Below are 15,421 nucleotides of genomic sequence, written 5' to 3'. Positions count from 1 at the left end.
CTATAGGGAATGGAGAGGCCAAGGAACTTATATGCATGACTCACAGACATGAAATAAGGGGAGGCATAGCTAGAGGGAAGCAGGGTACTTCGTGGAGTAGGACAAAGGGAGAGAAAATTAGGGTAAATTTAACAACATAATCAATAAAATATACTTAAAAATAAAATTAATTAAAGTAAAATACCTAGGAGTAAACTTGACAAAGGATGTGAAGGGCCTATATACAGGAAACTACAAAGCATTATTAAAAGAGATTGAAACAGACACAATGAAATAGAAAGATATCCCATGTACATGGATTAGAAGAATCAACATAGTTAAAATGGGCATATTACTTAAAGCAACATGTAGATTTAATGTAATCCCCATCAAAATTCCAATGTTCTTTTTTAAAGAACTAGAACAACAAAAAAAAATCACCAGATTTGCATGGCATCACAAGAGACCCCAAGTAGCCAAAGAAATCCTGATAAAAAAAGAATGAAGCCAGAGGTGTCACACTACCTGATTTCAAATTATACTACAAAGCTATGATAATCAAAACAGTATGGTATTGGCAGAATAAACACATTAACCACTGGAACAGAATTGAAAGCCCAGAAATAAAACTACAGGTATATGTACAAACAATTTTTGACAAAGGAGCCCAAAACACACAGTGTAAAAAAGAAAGCCTGTTCAATAAATGGTGCTGGGAAAATTGGAAAGCTGCATGCAAAATAAGGAAACTAGACTACAGTTAGTACCATGTACCAAAATTAATTTAAAGTGGATCAACGACCTAAATATAAGACCTGAGACAATGAAATATATAGAAGAAAACATAGGTACTAAACTTATGGACCTCGGCAGTCTAGAATGTGGTATGAATTTGACCCCAGAGGCAAGGGAAGTAAAGGCAAAAATAAATGAATGAGATTATATGAAACTAAAAAGTTTCTGCACAGCAAAAGAAATTGACAACCAACCGAATGGGAGATGTTATTTGTAAACAACAGCTCCAATAATGGGCTAATATCCAAAATATATAAAGAACTCATACTACTCAACACCAAACAAACAAACAATCTAATTAAAATATGGGCAGAGGACCTGAACAGCCACCTCTCCCAAGAAGACATACAAACGGCCATCAGATGAGAAAATGTTGAATTTCACTAGCTATTAGGGAAATGCAAATCAAAAGTACAATGACAGACAACCTCACACCTGTTAGAATGGCTATTATCAATAAGACAAGGTAATAACAAATGTTGATGAGGTTGTGGAGAAAAGGAACCCTCATTCACTGCTGGTGAGAATGTCAACTGGTACAGCCATTATGGAATGGCGATTCTTCAAAAACTAAAAATACAGTTACCACATGATTTAGCAATCCCTTTTCTGGGTATCTACCTGAAAAACTCAAAATCATGTATCTGCAAAGATATATGCACCATTATGTTTGTTGTATTCACAGTGGCCAAGACATGGAGACAATGAAGGGGTCCTTCGACAGGGGAGTGGGTAAAGAAGATATGGTACATATATACTATAAAATACTACTCAGCCATAAGAAAAGACAAAATGCTGCCATTTGCAAAAACAAGGACAGGCTTTAGGGAATATTATGTTAAGTGAAATAAATCAGTCAGAAAAAGCTAAGAAGCATATGATTTCCCTCATATGTGGCATATAAAACTGAAACCCAGAAACACAGAGAGACAACAGGATGGTGGTTACCAGAGGGAAGGGGATGGGAGGGTGGTAGAGGGTAAATGGGGCCAAATATAGGGTGACGAAGATAATTTGACTATGGGTGGTACATACACAATGCAATATACAGACCAGGTATCATGGAAATGTATACTTGAAACCTACATGACCCTATTAACCAATGTTATCCTAATAAATTTAACTTTAAAATTTAACTATTATACTTAACAAAATTGGGAAAGATTATACTTTAATAACTATGCTTCTTTGGTCTTAGAAATCTTAATGTAAAGTTCTCAGTATAATGACATGTGTCATAAAAGGATAAATTTCTATTTCTTTAACTCGATCCATAGAAATGGCAGGGCAAGGCAGTAAAGCAGGTAATTTAATCAAATATAATGTGCTGTATAACTCAGGTCATTTATTTGAGAGTCCAACATTCATGTAGAGGCTCTCTAACAGATCTCTGAAAGTACAGACAAAATTTGTATTTGTAGATATGTGTCTTTTCTGGAGAAAGAGTCATTAGATTCTCTAAGCAGTCTGTTATTTCTTCCTCTAATGCTGCCCTACATATAAAAAGAGCTTTAATGTTCATTATTTCATTTGTTTCTCCCATTTGTCCAAGGCTATAAGAGAAAGAGACCATTTTATGTGCTTCCCCAACTCCAGCCTAAACTCCCCCAGAAAACACTTTTTTTTTATTTCAAAATATATCACTGTCTTTGAAATGCAATAGTGCACCCCTAGTCTATGGTGTAGTAATTAAAGTCATGGGCTTTCTGATACCTGTATTTAATTCACAGCCCATCACTTAATCTGTGAGACACAGGGCAGATAAAACCTCTTTGTAATCACATTTCCTAGACTATTCAACGAGCATCTACCACAGCATTTGCTGAAAGAATTAAGAAGTAACACATGTAAAATATCTTTATTAATTACTGCAACTAACATCTCTCAGGTCCCATTTCTGACCACTTTCTATCTTTCCAGATCATTCTCTTAAATATACTTAGTATCCCCATAAGACCTACACTTCTTCTCACTTTTTTATCTCCTTTAGGTCCTCTTTTCCTTGTGTAAACAACTTAAATTTCATGGCCAACTGTGGTTACCACCTTCACACACAACCTCAACTACTGTGTTTTTTTTCTCATTTCATCCTACTTGGCAAAATTACAATCCTGAAAGAATCCAACTCCCTGCCTATTTCCCACCAGCACCTAAGTAGATGATGGAGTCTGCCCTGCCTGGTCTCAGGAAGCTGTAACCCCCGGTGACTCAGGCTGAGTTGAGAGACCTCCGGACCAGGAGCCACTAAGGAGACAAAACTTATTTCCCTGGCATGAATGCTGTCTGTTCTGTGCCTGGCCTCCTATGCTTGATCAGTTAGCCAATGATGGGTAAGATTTCCCATGGAGGGAATCGCCTAAGACAGGCATGATCACAGGAGGCCTCAGGGAAGAGACTTGAGGCTGTGGATATAAAGGGGTGATGGACATCAACCCCTGCCCTCTCGGCTTTGTCAGATCCTGAGTTCTTGTTCTTAGTTGTAAGAAATCCAAGTCTCCTGGCTGCCTTTGTCTCCACTGTTGACTCAAGCCTGCGGAAATAACAGGGGCAGTGCAGCCCAGACCAGAGTCGGCGGACCCCCAGGGTAATCAGGCCTGGGACATAGAATATGCAACATCCTGTGAGATCTGCTTGCTGGAGGATGTTATTAAATTAGAATATGGCCCTGGCTGGCATAGCTCAGTGGACTGAGCGTGGGCTGCGAACCAAAGCATTGCAGGTTTGATTCCCAGTCAGGGCACATGCCTGGGTTGCAGGCCATGGCCCCCAGCAACCGCACATGGATGTTTCTCTCTCTCTTTCTCCCTCCTTTCCCTCTCTAAAAATAAATAAATAAAATCTTTTTTAAAAAAAATTTAGAATATGAAGGCATAGGCAGGAAAAGAAACTAGCTTTTAGGTCCTGCAGTGATAAAACCCCAAGCTTTGCCCAGAATCCCAGCGGGAGTTCTGTCAGCACCTTTGAAAGTTACCTATTCCTTTTGATCTTTTCTGCCAGACTGTGAATCCACAAACTGTGTGTGTATTCTTAATAAAAAGCCTTCTCAGGCAGGGGCTTAGCACACTCTTCACTAGAGAGAGTGGCCGTTTCGTCCCTATTTCCCCACAGGACCCAGTTGTCTCTGTGTGTTTTTCTCGTGTTTCAATGAGCATCCGCAGCAGGGATGGATACTGCTGGCCGGTATCCGCCACACATATACAACCTCAACTACTGTGGTTTTTTTCTCATTTCAACCTACTTGGCAAAATTACAATCCTGAAAGAATCCAACTCCCTGCCTATTTCCCACCAGCACCTAAATAGCTAATAGCGCCAGAGGAAAACTCACAACCATACTGATTGGTCTCATTTAAATTCATGCCCACAAATCTCAAATAGGTTCTTAGTGTCGTCCAGGAGATCAAATTTAAGCCTTGACCATTCACTCTTCCACTCTCCTACACTATTCAAACCTCCACCTCCTCAAATTTCAATACCTGCTTCTTACATTCACTCTCAGCTGATGACTTTACTTCTCATTTCAGATTATATCTGAAGTCATACAACACTGCCTATCTTCTTGTTTGATTTATGATATATTTATGTTCCTAGCTAAGATCAAATCTCCACTTTTAGATTTTAATCCTTCTCAGCTACTCAAGGGTATTAGGCTTCCAATCTGTTTTTCCTTCCCTACTGGATTATTCCCAAAGGCACACAAAAATGTTATTTCACCAATCATTAAAAACAATAAAATCCATTAAAAGCATACTTCCCATACTTCTTAGTTCTCCTCAAAAGAGTTGTCTATATTCACTACTGTTAATTTCTCTCTGCACATTCCCTCTTGAACCCTCTATCACGTTTTTGCTTCTATTACTCAACCAAAACTGCTCTCATCAAAGTCAGGAATAACATGCACTTTTTTTTAAAGATTTTATTTATTTATTTTTAGAGACAGGGGAAGGGAGGGAGAAAGAGAGGGAGAGAAACAGCAATGTGTGGTTGCCTCTCATGTGTCCCCTACTAGGAACCTGGCCAACAACCCAGACCTGTGCCCTGACTGAGAATCAAACTGGCGACCTTCTGCTTCACAGACCTCCACTGAGCCACAACATCCAGGGCCAACATCCACGTTCTTAAATCCAATGGTCAAATTTTAGCCTTCATCTTACCTGACTGATTAGTAGTATTAGACACAGCCAATGACTCTTTAAAGCATTTTGTTATTCTGGCTTCCAAAGTATCACTCCTCATCTTCTTCTAAGTGGCTTTCACCATTTTACATCTTGTATTCTAACTTCCAAATTTTGGGGTGTCCCAGGACTCATTCTTCAATGTTTTCTTTCTACATTTACTCCTTGATGATCCCATCTTATCTCATAGCTTTGAAGACCATTTAGGTGCTAATGATTCCAAAATATATTTTTCACTCCTGGACCACCATATATTGCTGAGTATAATGTGCACTTTTCCCACCAAACTTTTGAGGGAAGAATAAGGATGCGCATTATACATGGGTAGTACAGATTCCATATCTATATAAATGTTTTTAATCCTTTTATTTATGCTTATGCATTAAGTTTAACTCTAGAAAGCAATAACAATATCCATGTCAAGAAATAATGCTAAAATCCCTTTATAATACAAAAATAAGTATCTAAGTATAAATAAAAAACTTGAATTAAAAAATTAAAATGAAAGATTTTTCCCCCTGAAAATTTTGGCCAAAAATATGGGTGCGTGTTATACACGGGAGCATCTTATACACAGGAGTGCATTATAAATGGAAAAATATGGTACTTCACTGAATTCCAACTAATATTTTTTCAATAGCCTAATTCACATCTACACTTCAATTTTTAATAGACATATCAAAACTCATGTGACAAAAATAACTGATCCTGATCTCACTCTTTTAGTCTGCACCACTTCAGTTCAATCACCCCATCTTTCCAGTTGCTTGGGTAATAACAACAAAATCAAACAAATAAAAAAACCTGCCCTCTGGAGTCATCCTTTTATATCTAACATTCCATATCCCATATATGGGCTAATGTGATTGGCTTTTCTTTTATAATATATCCAGAATTCCACCAATTCTACTTACCTTCACTGATACCACCTGGACCAAGCCAACACCATCTTTCACCTATATTACTGCAGTAATCATTTCAAATTAACAGCAAAAGTGCTATTTTAAAAATGTAAGTCAGGTCTTGTCACTTTTCTACTCAAAACCTTCCGACGGCTCCTTATTTTGCTCATAGTAAAAGCACAAACTCTTACATTGACCTAAAGGTCTTACATTACCCAACCCACTTACTTATCTCCGCCTGCCCAACTCTGCAGACTCACTCCACGATACCTTAATCTCACAGCTAGTCCTTGAATTTGTGAAGCATGCTCCTGAAATTATACAGAAATTTCAGGGCATCTGTAACAGTTGTTACCTGTCTACATCATCCTTCACCATTCCCCAAGATACCTATCTATATATCTATCATCCTCTTCAATTTTTCAGCTCAAAAGTCAACTTCTATTTGAAGCATACCCTGAACGCCACATTGAAAATTACAACCTGCTATAACTACCCTCATCCTCCTTCTTTTTCTTTCCATAGCACTTCTCTTCTACTGTACCATAAAATTACTTACTGCTTCTGTCCCCCACCACCTGAACCTGAGTTAGCTACATGGGGGCAGGGATTTTTACTCATTTTGTTCACTGCTGTATACTGAGTACCTAAAATAGTGCTGTATACAATAACACATTATAGCTTTTTAACCGACACATAACTAACCTTTTAATGAGCTGTCCTCTGAATGAAGTGATTTGTTGTTTTCTTTTTGTTCACAGAGGTAGGTATGCTGTAACACTCTTTTCTCAGCTCCATTACGTGTGAAAATTTTGTTACTTTCACTTTTCGGTGGTTCCAACACATTACTGTTTCTTGATGCTTGCTGTTGCTTGTTCCGCAGTACTTTTTCTTTCATTCTTTGAAATACTTTTACTGGCGATTCATAGTTTGCTTTATTTTTCAATACATCCTTGTTGGGCTTTATAGCACTGATGTTAAGAAAACTATTAGAGGTGCAAGGCTCTGCTAGCATGGTAGATTGAAATACAATTTTATCTTTAGAAATTGGCATTTCTAAGAATTGGTTCTCCTTATGGTCATTCAATTTTAAAAAGGAGTTCTGATATTTCACCAAATCTTTTACAGGAGTAAGTGTGCCTGAAGGAATGCTATCAAAAAAGACTGCATGAATGGGCATATTTCTCCTTTGAGAAGATGTCTCTGAGGACAAGTGAATTCCTGGACGTTTCAAAGGTGTTGTAATCATCTTGATAAACAGGATTTCCTCTATTAGAAAACTTATTCAGACACGATTTTAAGGACAGATCTTCAGCAGGGGCCCAGAAGAACCTGTAATTCAGTTTGAAATCAACCATTATCATGCTTTGGTACAAAAAAGTTAAGTTTATTTGCTTTCCATAACAACATTATACTAATGAAAAGGTTTAATTGGTTCATAATAACACTGGATTACCTAGAGCTAACAAGTCAGATTAAGATTTTATATTTTTGTTAAACTTCACTTTATTATTTTCCAATAGATAAACAGTTTATCTATTGAATAGATAATCTCTTAACAAAAAGGTAGGATTCACCAAAACATCTACTTAATAGCTCTAAGAATTGAATTTTGAATGTCATTTTTGAAATTTACTTAAACCTCAAGTCCGGGAGGTTCCAAGCTAGTATTAGCATCAAAAAGCATTAAAGGACACCTGCATATGGCAGTATATTAGGTTACAAAAGATTAAGTTTCACAAATATAGTTTTTCCCTTTAGGTACTTAAATTTTAAGGCAGCAGATACCATCACATATCCTAATAAAATCTGAAAAATCAACTCAAGTTAGGTAAATAATCCCCAGTTTTGATTTTATTATGTCATAGAACATATCAATTTGAGATTTTAGTTAAAAAGCCCTTAAATCATTCTAATTAAAATTTTCTTTTCATGCTATTTAGGATTTTTCAAGGGAATCATGTACTTGAGCATACATGGTCTTACACTTGTTTTAGCTTGTTTCTTATATACAAATTTTATATCTGACACCTAGAAGTTAAGATTATAGATGATAAGCTATATAACTGCATTCTGTAATACTTGGTGAATAAATAAAATATTTCAACCCAAAGAACTTATTAGTCTAGATTTAAAGCATCTCTTATTGTTGAATTTATAACTATTCCATTAAGTCTTTGACATTATATAAACATAAAAAGCCTTTCACAGAAAATACTAATGCAGCTAAACCAAAGACATCAAAAATCTTAATGTACAGTTAACTTCTATTAGAAATAAATATGCAAGTTAAAAATTCACATACAAACTATTTTATCCAATAGTTTATAGGAGAAAAAGAGCAGGAAATATTTCTCAATAACAAGAGCTGATAAAGAAAAGTATTTGGGAGTCTAGCTGTATGATACAAAAACAATGAATTCTTCCACAGAATATTAATTCAACAAAGATGCACTAACACATAATTATATGGCAATGTACTAGTGGTATTATGGAAATTCTGTGCTAGCAGTTACACTATTCACTAGCTGTTTATTTTCAATTCCCAAAACCAAAAATTAATAAAATGGAAAACTGTGTGAAAAAATGCAAAAGTATGGCAAGTTTACACAATCTCAATTCCTCAGAACCTAATGAAATGCTCAACAGGAAGTATAAACTATAAATTAACTAGCAGAACTAAAAATAAGCCCAATGTGTAGTAGGCACACATAACTGCATCTAAAGGCAGATAATTATGGTCATATTGAAAGGCTCCAAGATCAGCTCATATCGCCTCTTCCATGTTTCCCAAATTTCTTCCCTCTCAATTCAGCCATGTGGTAGGATGGAGGGATGGGTCATCAAATTTTTTAAACATCTTCAGAAAGCCCTTCTTTCCTACCATGTGGTAAACAGCAACTCAATAGAAGCCAAAAGAGTTGGCAATAATTGACAGTAGTTTCACTATGGTTGATCTAGAACAAAGAATAGAGGAGGAACAAATCGCCTAGGATTTTCTCTGACCATAGAGGCTTTGCAGAATAGACAATGAAGAAAAACAAAACACCATGGGGTAGAGGCCATCAAGAAACACCTGAAGGCCCTGTTCTCCTCCTCCTTAAAAGAAGAGCAAATCAAAGAAAACAAATTATGCTGCTCAGACTCCAATGAAACAGAGAAACATTAAACAATGGGGATCCAGTAACTGGCACTCCTCAAGTTAAGTAAGGAAGGAACAGTGTCTTGAAGGCCTAGTATACTTGACTCAACAGAAGTCACTAACAAAAAAATGTTTATCTTCTTTCTGGACTGGGGAAAAGCAGGTGAATTCTAAAATGGTATGCTTGTGCTTTCATTAAATGCTTAAAGCTATCTGGAAAAATCTAATCCTTATAATTTATTCTAAAAACTGACAAACATTGATATACTAGGAAAAAACTGTTATTTATTGAAATTAAAAACTCAGGCATGGGAAAACCATTACATAAACAGGCTAGCTGGGGGCATTTATAGTAAATGTAAATATAACATTAAACAACTGTTATAATGAACAGGATACTGAATATAACGATTACTTTTCTTCCCAAAAAGACATGAATTTTTTTTCTAGGAATTCACTGTAGTGATAGCAGTACTACTTCTAATTATGATAATGGAATGGGCAAAAAATTCCAAGGCACACTAACCAAAATTGGGAGGTTGAGTTGGGAAAAATGAGAGAGGACTTGTTCATTAACTGGTAAATGGTAAATTTGAACCCCCCTAAAAAAGCAGTACCTGATATACAAAGGACTAAATTATATAACATTCAAAGAGAACAAATGAATCAATTTCAAAAATGATCAATACAGAAAATGGACAAAGGACACTGATGAAGGCAATTAACAGAAAGATTACAAAGGCCAATAAATGAGTAAAATGACACTCCATTTACTAATAAATGAAGACATGCAAATTAAAATAGTAAGACTTCTTATACTTATCAGCTTGGTAAAGCTTAATTTCAAAATACAGGTGTGCATGCCACTGATCAAGAAATTCCCTGAATATGAGGAAATTATGGCACCGGGTGGTTAAATAACCTGCCGCAAAGTCCCACTGACAATGATTACGAGCTGGATCCAAAACTATCTGATTTCTAAGCCCAAGTGTTTTAAACAGGCACTGTATTAGGGACGTTCACCAGAATACGAAAGAAATGAGAAACAATCTAAATGTCTAATACAGGACAAAATTCTGCTACATCCATACAACTGAATTCTATGTACTCAATAAAAACACATTATATGATGACATAAAAATAGCTAGGATATATTAAGTAAAAAAGAAGCAGCACGACAGAACATACAATCGTGTTACGATAACACACACACACACACACACACACGAGAGTAAGAAGGGGGAAAATCTGAAATCGTACCAAACTGTAAAGTGTCTATATTTGAAGAGTAGGATGAAGGGGCCTTTCATCTTCTAATTAGTTTTGACATCTAAAATGTTCGCAACCAATATATAATTTAATCAGAACAAAACAAAAGCTGGATGGATCAATTGTTTCTACAGCCCTGTGGATCTTGGGTTCCAAGGTGAAAAACCGGGCAGCGATGCACACAATTTTCCTCCTTGGTAATTTTTCTAAAGTCAAGTCCCCCGCCAGCCCCCCCACGCCAGAAGTGATTTTAGAACAAAGGCCTAGAGCACACATCTAGACAAATCTGAACAAAAGTGGGCTACTTTCTTGACATGCAGTAGACACGCCACAAATGCACACACCGAATAAGTGAGTAGTTGTGAAACTACTGCCAAAGACAGAAATATTACAAAGCTCTCGAGGACCTAGAATGATCAAGGGCCGGGACGCGCAGCGCCAGAGGGACTCTGCGGCAGAAGGGAAGCGGAAGGACAGAAGGCCGTACCTGGAGTGAAGGGCCTGGAAGACAGAGACGACAGCAGTCGCGACTCAGCTTAGTGTGGATGCGGGCCCAGGCGTCTGAGGGTGGCGCCTCCGACCCTCGCCGGCCCCAACCAGCAGCCAGCCAGGAGCTCTTTAACACCCACAACTATGTAAGATTCAAATTTGAAGAGCCCGCCCGCCAGCCAACCCGGCACCGGCGCGCTCTGGAATTGCGTCACTGTGCGTCTCGAGCGGACTCACGAAAACTGGGGGCGGCCCCTGCGCTCCGTTGGCAATACAGTTTCCACAAAAGGTCGGTAACCCAAGTTACCGTGGGTACCGGTCGCGCCTCTCCGGTCTTCCTCAGAGTTCCCTTCGTATTCAAGCGGCGCGCGCCATGTTGCGCTCCGCCGCTCCACCCATTAAGCTCTGCGGCTAGGAGGCCTACGCCAAATAGGCCTACGTCATTCGTCGTCTGCGCGCTGTGGATATTCAAGTTTGGTCCTTCGCCGCGGCACACGTTCTTGGTGCGTGTGCTCGCTCGCTGTGCTTGCATAAACGCCCGCCCTGCTGAGTAGGTTCCGCGGAGTTTGTAGTTTTTCTGGTATTTAAGACCCAGAAAGAACGTCTTGTTTTTGAGGAGATAATGGGCTGAATGCAAATTTATACTCAGCGTTGCGTTATTTAGTTTGAGCTATTATCTCAGAAAGTATGACTTTGTGTTGCAGTGTCGTTTGTGACGGTGGCGCCTCGAATGAGCCCTATACTCTGATGCTGTCCACTGATTTAACCACGGGGAAGACTGGTGTATTTTTGTTCCAGCGCCCCAGCAACATGTAGTCCCTGGCTGGAGGCATTGTACAGAGCGCCTTCTTTCAGTCTTGCTCTCTGACAGGGAAGAGCCACACGAATAATAAGGGTTTTCAGCCCTAAACCCTTTCCAGTTCCAGCCCTGCGTCTTTTCCACGAATTCTGCCCTGCTCCCTCCATCCCCGCGCCCCCCCCCCCAACCGCATTTGGGGCAGAAGTTTATTCTATGTTTCATTCGTGAAAATTCTTCAACATTCTAGAGGCATATGTCGCATTTCTCCATTAAGACTGGACTGAAAAGGTTGTAATGGATTTTATTCAAGTGTCTTGCAATCCCCCTTTCTAAATCCTGTATCTGTTAGGGGACTCAGGACTTAGAAAATTTTAGCTTAAGGTAAAAAGTTATGAATCTAGCAAGTAATGTGTATGTTAAAGCTTTTGTTTCAGAAACTACAGATAAGGCCTATCCTGGCTCCTGGGAAAACAGCCAGTCTCCTGGGGCACTGCTAAAAGATTACTGCCTGGGGACATCCAGACCTTTTGTGCTGGAGGAAGATAAAGATGACCGCCATTCCTGGGAACAGCCAACTGCCCAGAACAGGAATGCTGCGGCTTCAATCATCTAATCCTCCCTGAATTTGAACGCTCTCACTGCAACTTGTTTATGTACCCACCCCAACCTTATAAGAGATGTGGCCTGGAAAGAAAAGACAAGATGGTTTGTTAGGGTATGAACCCACCATCTTAGATCACCAGCTATCTGAATAAAGTGTCCATAAAGATTTAATTACTGTTATTACTGGATTTGGTAGTGACAGGTAGCCTGAACACCAGTGTCTTTTCTGGTTACATATCCACTAAGTCGTGCACACCAAATATTCAGAATCCAAAATATACATTTAAAGCATGCAAATGAATGCAAGTGAGGAAATAAAACCAGTTGGGGTGGGGTTGGAGGGGAAGCAAATCCAGAGAGAAAATGAAGTTTCTGCCTGTGCAGCATAATGAGGAAATGGCAGGACATGGATTTACACCAAATTTGTGGGAAAAGCCAAACTTAAAATGTATGTTAAGTGGCACGTATGAAATACACTGTGTGGAATAGAAAAACTTTGCTCAGCGGATTGAGCACGGGCTGCGACCCAAAGTGTGTCGCAGGTTCAATTCCCAGTCAGGGCACATGCCTGGGTTGCAGGCCATGGCCCCCAGCAACTGCACATTTGATGTTTCTCTCTCTCTCTCTTTCTCCCTCCCTTCTCTAAAAATAAATAAATAAAGTCTAAAAAAAACACCTAAAAAACTTTGAAGAGCTGGCATTCACACTGCAAAGCATCTGAAATAGAGATATTAGAGGTTCTATGCTGGATGATGGAGATAGCTATGGCTCACATATTAAGCCAAAATAGGTACCTTGAAATATTAAGGTCAGTCACTCAGAATTATAGACTTTTTAAAAAATTAGGCACTTCTTATGTAAGAAGTAACCAGTATGTAGCATGTTTCAGAGTGAACAGAAACAGAAATTTACATAAAGATGATTAATGATTTTCCAAGCAAAACTGGATAAAACAGTTTGTGATGAGAAGACATAGAGGCCAAAGGAATGTTCATCTGTCCATTGGAACACCAATGGTGACTCCTTGGATGGGCCCTCCTTTAAATTTTTCTGTCTGCCAGGAGCAGAAAGCTTCTATTAGGCACAGCCAGCCACCTGAGATTTTCTGTTCAGTCCTAAGTCTGTAACTCATAGGAGCACGTGCAATTTCACCCAGGGTCCAAGGGACAGACATACAACCAAGGGACTGAAAACCTCACACTGTGTGGGAATTGCTGCTAAATCATCTGGGTCTGCTTAGCCTGCATCTGCTTAGCCAGGACCATGGTAAATTCTAGCAGAGGTTCTAATTCACCATATGGCATTTTGGGGAGAATTAGAAAAAAGATGTTCTTTTTTCAAGGCTAGTGTTTCTCAACCAGAAGGGGACTTCTCCGCTAACCCCCACCCTTCCACCCCTGGGGATATGTAAACATAAATGTCACAACTGAGATGTGCCATTGACATCTAGTTAGTAGAGGACTAGATGTTTAGGAATGCTACTAAACATCCCATAATGTGCAAGCACAACCTCTGCACTGCAAAGAATTAGCCAATGTAAAATGTCAATACTGCCAAAATTGAGAAGTCCTACCCTTGGAAGATGTAGCTCTAAAATGGGGCTTTAGTCCTCTCTGTTGTGATCCCTTATGTAACATAAAGCTGTACAACCACTACTGCCTTGTCTGGGCCTAGAGGAAGGATGAGGATGTAGTCGACAGGGAGGTTACCCAGGCTTTATGAGAGCAGAGCCCTTCAGTGGAAAAGACTGCCACCGAAGGAGGTTGCAATGTGATAGAGATAATATACAAACACACAAACATATAAACAACATTGTGAATTATAGTAAGTGCTATGAAGATGTATCAGTTCAGATCCTGCAAGAAGGTTAGGGTAAGATGGATTTAGGAGTGTAAGATGTTTACCGGGAGATGAGGCCTGTGAAAATTTAAGGAGGATGAGGAAGTATTGGGTCTGGTAAATCTTCAGACCTTGATGCAGCTCTGACATTTTTTTAAGGAAAAGGGGCGAAAGAAATAGAACTGGGGAGAGGGAAGCTAAAATTGTGATGTAGAATTGACAAAGTATTGGCTAACCCAAAAGGGCAATTTGAGGTAGCTTAATAGGGGAGTTCTTTACTGGGCAGAAATGGGCACTTCCTGGAATTCATCATGTGGGGCCTGCCTGGAAAGAACATGACTTGACTCAAAGCCTTAAAATTTTTTTAATTAAAAGATTTTTAAATTGAGATATAATTGACATATAACATCATATTAGTTTCAGGTGTAAATAATGATCTGATATATTTATATATTGTGAAATGATCACTACAATATGTCTAGTTAACATCCAACACCACACAGTTAAAATTGTTTTTTTTTTTAAGATTTTTTATTTATTTTTTAGAGAGGGAAGGAAGGGAGATAGAGAGAGAGAGAGAGAGAGAGAGAGAGAAACATCAATGTGCAGTTACTGGGGGTTATGGCCTGCAACCCAGGAATGTACCCTGGCTGGGAATCGAACCTGGGACACTTTGGTTCCCAGCCCACGCTCAATCCACTGAGCTACACCAGCCAGGGCTTAAAATTGTTTTTATTGTGCTGGGAACTTATAAGATCTACTCTCTTAACAACTTTTAAATATAAAATACAGTGTCATTAACTGTAATTATTAAATATAATAATTATATGGTCACCATGTTGTGCATTATATCCCCAGGACTTATTTTTTTATAACTGGAAGTTTGTACCTTTTGATCACCTTCACCCATTTCTCCTCTTCCCGGTGCCCCCCCTTCATCAAAGGACCAACCTGTTCTTTGTTATATTTCACTTATAGTGCCTCAAGGACCATCCACATTGTCACAAATGGAAGGGTTTCCTTCTCTATTATGGTTCAATAATATTCCATTGTAAATATACACCACATTTTTTTCATCCATCAGTGGACACTTAAGTTGTTCCCATGTCTTGGTGATTATAAATGATGCTACAATGAAGATGCGGGTGCTGTTATCTCCTTGAGAAAGGGATTTCATTTCCTTCAGATTTATACTTAGCAGTAGACTTACTGGATCATATGGTAGTTCTATTGTTAATTTCTTGAGAAATCTCCATACTCTTTTCCACAGTGACTAGACCAAGCTAAATTCCAGGACCAGTGGAGTAGAGTTCCCCTTTCTTCACATCCTTGCCAACATTTATCTCTCTCTTTTTTAAAGATTTATTTATTTATTTTTAGAGAGGGAAGGGAGGGAGAAAGAGAGAGAGATAGAAACATCAATGTGCGGT

General features: G+C 38.7%; 1 protein-coding gene across 1 annotated transcript in view; it reads right to left on the bottom strand.

Moving 5' to 3' along the window:
* MIS18BP1 (MIS18 binding protein 1) overlaps positions 1–11,275 on the bottom strand; it is a 59,072-nt gene extending 47,797 nt beyond the window's left edge. The window contains exons 1-2 of the mRNA XM_028505967.1: positions 10,749–11,275; positions 6,556–7,182 (exon numbers count right to left, since the gene is read on the bottom strand). Of these exons, the coding sequence (XP_028361768.1) occupies positions 6,556–7,099 (544 nt within the window). The 5' untranslated portion in view covers positions 7,100–7,182; positions 10,749–11,275. The remainder of the gene's footprint in view (positions 1–6,555; positions 7,183–10,748) is intronic.
* Between the last annotated feature and the right edge of the window lie 4,146 nt (positions 11,276–15,421).

This window comes from Phyllostomus discolor, chromosome 1, assembly GCF_004126475.2.
Source record: "Phyllostomus discolor isolate MPI-MPIP mPhyDis1 chromosome 1, mPhyDis1.pri.v3, whole genome shotgun sequence".
Classification (NCBI taxonomy): Eukaryota; Metazoa; Chordata; class Mammalia; order Chiroptera; family Phyllostomidae; genus Phyllostomus; species Phyllostomus discolor.
Note: the sequence above shows the minus strand (reverse complement) of the source record. Positions and strands in the feature narration are given on the sequence as shown.